General features: G+C 59.0%; 1 protein-coding gene across 3 annotated transcripts; it reads right to left on the reverse strand.

Annotated features, from left to right (window-relative positions):
- Positions 1-206: 206 nt before the first annotated feature.
- Positions 207-4,775, reverse strand: DOK2 (docking protein 2). 3 transcript variants are annotated; one of them, XM_004442321.3, is made up of 5 exons: positions 4,566-4,775; positions 3,268-3,549; positions 2,946-3,033; positions 1,875-2,059; positions 207-1,356 (listed from the first exon to the last, which is right to left on the reverse strand). In XM_004442321.3, exons 1-5 carry the CDS (start codon positions 4,725-4,727, stop codon positions 736-738), a joined length of 1,338 nt encoding a protein of 445 aa, XP_004442378.2. In that variant the 5' UTR covers positions 4,728-4,775; the 3' UTR covers positions 207-735. The 3 variants fall into 3 exon arrangements, with proteins under 3 accessions (XP_004442378.2, XP_087293392.1, XP_087293393.1); XM_087437266.1 differs by lacking the exons at positions 2,946-3,033; positions 4,566-4,775 and having other exon boundaries at positions 3,268-3,386; XM_087437267.1 differs by lacking the exons at positions 2,946-3,033; positions 3,268-3,549; positions 4,566-4,775 and adding an exon at positions 2,785-2,939.
- Positions 4,776-5,439: the final 664 nt, after the last annotated feature.

Below are 5,439 nucleotides of genomic sequence, written 5' to 3' on the forward strand. Positions count from 1 at the left end.
GTTAGAGATGCTTGAACATCTTTCCCGGGGTGTTCTGACTTCCACAGACCTCCAACTGTGGATAGATGCTTGGGACCCAGCCCAGGCCCAGACAGGACCTTGCTGCTGGGAGAGGAGGTGTCAGCGGTGGCCAATTGGAGCGTTCATCCCCAGCAAGGCTGTAGCTATCCCATCCCCACCCCCACAGCACTCATGCCACACAAAAATATTTCAGAAATGTTTAATGCCACAGAGAAGCCCAGAACCTGCAGAGAGCCGCAGCCATCCTCCTGAGTGCCTGGAGCCAGGGCTGTCCCCTGAAGGAGATCTCGGCAGGCAGGAGGCCTGCAAAAGCCAAGGAACCAGGGCCACTTGCTGACGCCCTTTTGTCCTCTGCTCTCAGTGCCCTGGGTTCCTTTTAGGCCCGAGGAAGGAAAGAAGAGGAAGTGGAAAAGGAGTGGGAGGAGGGTGGGTCTCCTCAGGGCACTCTTCCTGCTCTGGGATGGTGACTCAGGCAGCAGGCTTGGGACAGACAGTTCCTCAGACCAGACTTGGGCAGGCCAAGCCTAAGGTTCTGGAAGGGGCAAAGGGAGGTTCCTGGGATGCAGCGGGCAGGGAGGGTTACCAGCAGAAACTAGAAGGGAGGCCTGCCTTCCCCTCCGGCTCCCCCTCACCAGCCTTTAACTCCCTCCCCGGTGTGCACAGGCCCACTTCCGCACTGGCATTTGATGGGATCCACATCTCTTCTGCCCCCCATCACTTTGGGCCTTTCTTAAGTACGACATTGTCATACTCGGTTCCCTGTGGCCAGCCAGAGGCAGAGAAGTCCTGCCCTGCTGAGTAGACATGCTGGAGGCCACTGGGGTCCCCATCAGCTGTGGCCTGCCTCCTCCAGGCCTCACCCCGGGGCTCCCGTGGGCTGTCATACAGGGACAGGGCAGCCACTCCCTCAGGCTCATCATATATGTGGTCGGGTTGCACAGGTGGGTGCTCCTCAATGCTGTCATACAGAGGGTCAACCGGGGGTTGGGGATGGACTGCCAGGATGCCCCTCAAGCTCTTCCCCAGGTTACGGGCCACTGCATCGAAGGGCACTGCGTATTCGCCCTCGGGGCCCCGTGGCCGGGGGGCCGGCACTGGGGCGGTGGGCGAGGGTGGTGGTAGTGAGTCGTGGGGCCGGGAGTAGGGGCTCTCTGGCCGGGGCAGCACTGTGGGGACTGCAGCTGGCTGAGTTTGGGGCCCAGGAGGGGTGGCATTCTTCTGGGCAGAGATGGCCTCTTCCAGGGCCAAGAAGATCTCGTTGCCTTGCCTGGTTTCAAACTCAAAGTTGCCCTCTCCCGAGATGCAGCGCCGGCCTGCCTCAAAGGAAAAGGTGACCTGTGTGGAGGGGGAAAGGGAGACATTGGCCAAGCCAGAGGGTGGAGTTGCTCCTCCTGGACACAGCTCCCAACCAGAAACCTATCACCTCCAACTTCCCTCCACCAGGAACGTCTCCCTTCCCTCCCTCCATGTTTTTCCTCACAAGCAAAGTCCTCTCTCATCTCCCTTCTCTCCCTTCATTCTCCCTCCCATCCATTCAAGTCAGGAGCTTGGCACGTAATCAGTCCTCAGTAATGCCCACCACTCTTTTCTATTTCCCCTCTCACTTCTCTCTGCCTCTCCTCCTCTCCTTCTCCCCCACCCCCACCTCTTTGTCTCTCTCCCCTTCTCACACGCTCTCACTCCCCTCCCCTCCCCTCCCTGGGTCTCTCCCCACCCCCTCAGCTGGCTGTCTTTCTTCTGCTAGCTTTTATCTCGCTTTCCTTCCTCCTCCCATTCTCTCCTCCTTTGGGGTCCCCCTTGCCCTGACAATCTCCTTTCTCTCTCTCACCCTGCTCCACTGCTGCCCTCCTCACCTTGTCCCGCCCGAAGCGCCGCAGAAACCTGTAGGGCCAGTCGTACAGCTGGGTGCCTGGCTCAGGGCCGCCCCACAGCTCCAGGGCACTCTCCCCAGCCCGGAGGGTATAGGATCCCCGGAGCCGGCACCTCTCACTGGCTTCTGTGGGCCTCATGGTCACAGCAAACTCCTTGCAGGGGGCCACTGGGGAGGAGAGGGGAGAGGAGAAGGCAGTTAATGGGAAACAGCTGGCCTGCCTCAACTCTACCCTGCTCTAAATGAGTGTGCAGAAGGTCTCTAGAAAAAGTATTATCCATGTGGCCATGACCCCGCAGCCTGCATCTTGAAGGCTGAGCTGCTCTGTGCCAGGTTATACTCCCCAAAATGCCAAGTACCTCCACCTTCTACCCTAGTAGGCATCATGCCCTAGCCATATGCACCCCAATCTCTGCCCACATCCTTCCTGCCCCTGTTGCCAGAGCCTTGTCTTCTCCAGCTCATCTCTCACCCCAACCCAGCCGCCTCCCAATCCCTACTGTCACAGCTGCAGGTGCGGCTGACCCTGGCCCCCGGCTCCCAGCCTGCCCTCCCACTGCCGACGCATCTGGTGCCCTCCACACCAGGGGGGAGCTTGGATGTCCCTCTATGTCCACCTGCTCCCCTACATACACACACCCAGACGGCTAGATGGATTGCAAGAGGGGGACTGCCCTGTCAGCAAAAAGCTCCCTTGCCACAGGACACCTTAAATCCACAGAAAGAAAACCATTCTTTTTTCAGACAATTAGTCAGGTCCCAACAAGGGAGAGTTCAAGAGCAGCACCTTCACCTGGACCCCTCAGCCTTGCCCTCTCCCACCAGCAGGGCCTGGGAAGAGGGAGTGAGCCAAGGGGAAGGGCTGCCACTCAAGGCAGTCTGGGCTCCCCTACCTTGCGCCGTGCCGGAAGCGATGCAGAGAGGCTGATAAGGGGGCTGGCCAGGGCTGGGGGCAACCACAAGGCAGGAAGACTCAGCCGGCAGCTGCCGGCCCGCACCTCTTCCCCACCACGCCCTGGGGAGAGCAGCCGGGGAGAACAGGCAGCCCCCTCACCTGTGGTCGTGCTGCTGTATAATTCGTTCTCCTCCATGCAGGGCCAGCTGCCCCTCCCCTCCGGCCCCGACAGCTCCTTCCTCTGGCCCTGAGGAGGAGGCCCAGGTCTCACTGCCATCCCCAATCCCAAGCCCCTCCTCTGGCCTAGGCCGAGGCACACTCAGCCCGCCGCCCCGCCTGCATTCTGGGTTGGGGTCCCCCCCACCAAGAAACCACCCCCAGCATCCTGACCATGGCTCTTCTAACACCTGCCCACAGGAAGTATCTAGTGCTCCCACTCTCGCACACCCCCTTGCCCTTTGTGCACCCCAGGATGACTCACAGGGAAGGCCAGGAGGCAGATGGCCTGCATCCATTCGCCACGCTCTGCAGTGGGGGCTGCCAGCAGGTACAGGCGCTCCTTGGTCTCCAGGAAGAAGGCGCTGGTATCCCGGGGGCTGCTGGCCTCCCCACCAGCCTCAGCTACCCGCAGGCAGTCACTGAGGCGGATCACCCTCCGGGCGGCCTCTCCCCGGCGCGGCTTCTCTGAGCCATCCTGGAGCTCCAACCGGGCCAAAGCACAGCCCGACCCTCCATACAGCACAGCCCCGAACCGGCGCCACTTCTGAGCCCAGGTGTACGGCAGACAGGGTGCCGAAAGGGAGCCGCCCAGAGATGGAGAGATGGTGACCAAAGGGGAGAGGAGGGACCGTGAGAGAGGGACTGCGGCAGCAACCCGGGGGGATGGGAAGAGAGAGGTAAAGACCACAGGAGACCCAAGGAGGCAGAGAGAATAGTTAGAAAGCATTGAGACCAGCTGCAGGCAATCAAGAATGAGGCCTGCGATGACAGCAGCAAGCTTACCAAGGGCAGAAACGGCACAGTGATGAGCCCCACGGAGGCCGACTGCAAGGAGGCTGGGCGGGCTCGGCCCAGGAGATAGGAAAGGAGAGGCGAAAAGCTGATGAGTCCCTGAAGCCCAAAGGAGTGGTGAGGAGGGCAGCAGAAAGACCCGACTGGAGACCATCACTCTCGTTCCGTGTGCAGGCCTACAGAAGGCTGTGTCTCCAGGAACTTCGGTGGACCCTCCTGACCCTTCCCGCCTCACTCCTTGACAGGCTGGGCCATGAGGGAGAGGGAGAGAGGAGCCCTGGTGTGAGTCAGCTGAGGGAAGGAGGACTTCCTCATTCAGGAGGCTAAGGAGGAGGAAGGAGTTTGGACACAGTGGGGCCTTGGCTCCCAGAGACTCCAGCTCAAGTTTAACACCAGGCAGATGCACCCCACTGGGGCAGGAGAGGGGAGGAAACCTCTACCGCAACCCCAAATCACCCCCTCCACTGTTCCTTCCACTCCCTTCCAGGGTGTCCCGTGAGAAGAAGTTACCACAGAGCAAGAGAGGCAAGAGACAGTCAGAGCCCTCCTCCACCGCCCCCAGGGGAAGAGCTGTCAGCAGAGCATGGTGTGGGGCCTGCTGGGGAAAGAGCCCTCCCAAGCCTGAGCTCCGGGTCTGACACCATGGATGACACAGTCCCCGCTATCCCATAAGCCTTTTGGGACCTTCAGGGGACCCCTTCTCCTCCTCAGGAATTTCCAGCAGCCCCAGCCCCTCGGCCAAGCCCTGCCCAGCCCTGCTCCTCCTACCTTTCCAAAGGTCTGCTGCTGCTGGAGGTATAGGCAGCCCTGCTTCAGCGCCACCTCTCCCATCCTCTCACCATCGCAGGGCCCCGTGCCGCAGCCCTCTCCTGCCCCTCCCGCCCTCTTTCTCTCCTCTCTGCTGTGTGTTCCCCCTTCGCTCAAGTTCATTTCCTCTCTGCCTAGAGTTTTCTGCACTATTCTAGTCTGCTTGATGACGACAGGCCGATAGGCCCTGTGGTTTTTTGCTCTGTGTATGTGTTGTTTTTTTTTTTTTTTTGATGAGTGAGTTTCACACTCAAGCTTCCTGCATTTTCAGTGAGTAAGAGATAATTTTCAAAAAGTCAAATTCCAGCTCCTCAGTGAGCAACAATTCAGGTACAGAAGATGCCTAAGGAGTCACCAACAAAGAATGGCTGACCCACAGGAACAAAGAGACCCAGTAACCAAATTCAACTGCAAAACCAGTAGCCAAAGGCCCCCATGCTCATGCTGGGTGCCTAGCATGACACAGCTAGAAGAGAACTTAGAAATCAACCAGCTCAACTCCCTAATTTAAAAATGAGGAGCCTGAGGCTCAGGAAGGTGTGAAGGACATACTCAAAGCCACCAAACCGGAACCCAGGTCTCTCAACTCAGTAAGAGCTGAGCCACACACACAGGCCCAGCACACAGGACACATCAGACAGAGCTCGCCACTTTCACACACACAGCTGCAACTGCTTCCCTGGCAGGATCATGCCCTGCCCCCAATGACAACACACTTACATCACCTTCTTGCGAGTCTAGAAACATGAACATCCTACACTGAAACATGCTATGCTCCTAGAGCACATCTAAACTGTTGGAGTTCACCTTCCTTTCAGCCTTTGTGAGCATTATA

The sequence above is a fragment of the Ceratotherium simum genome, chromosome 12 (assembly GCF_057802395.1).
Source record: "Ceratotherium simum simum isolate JZ-2026a chromosome 12, ASM5780239v1, whole genome shotgun sequence".
NCBI classification, from domain to species: Eukaryota; Metazoa; Chordata; class Mammalia; order Perissodactyla; family Rhinocerotidae; genus Ceratotherium; species Ceratotherium simum.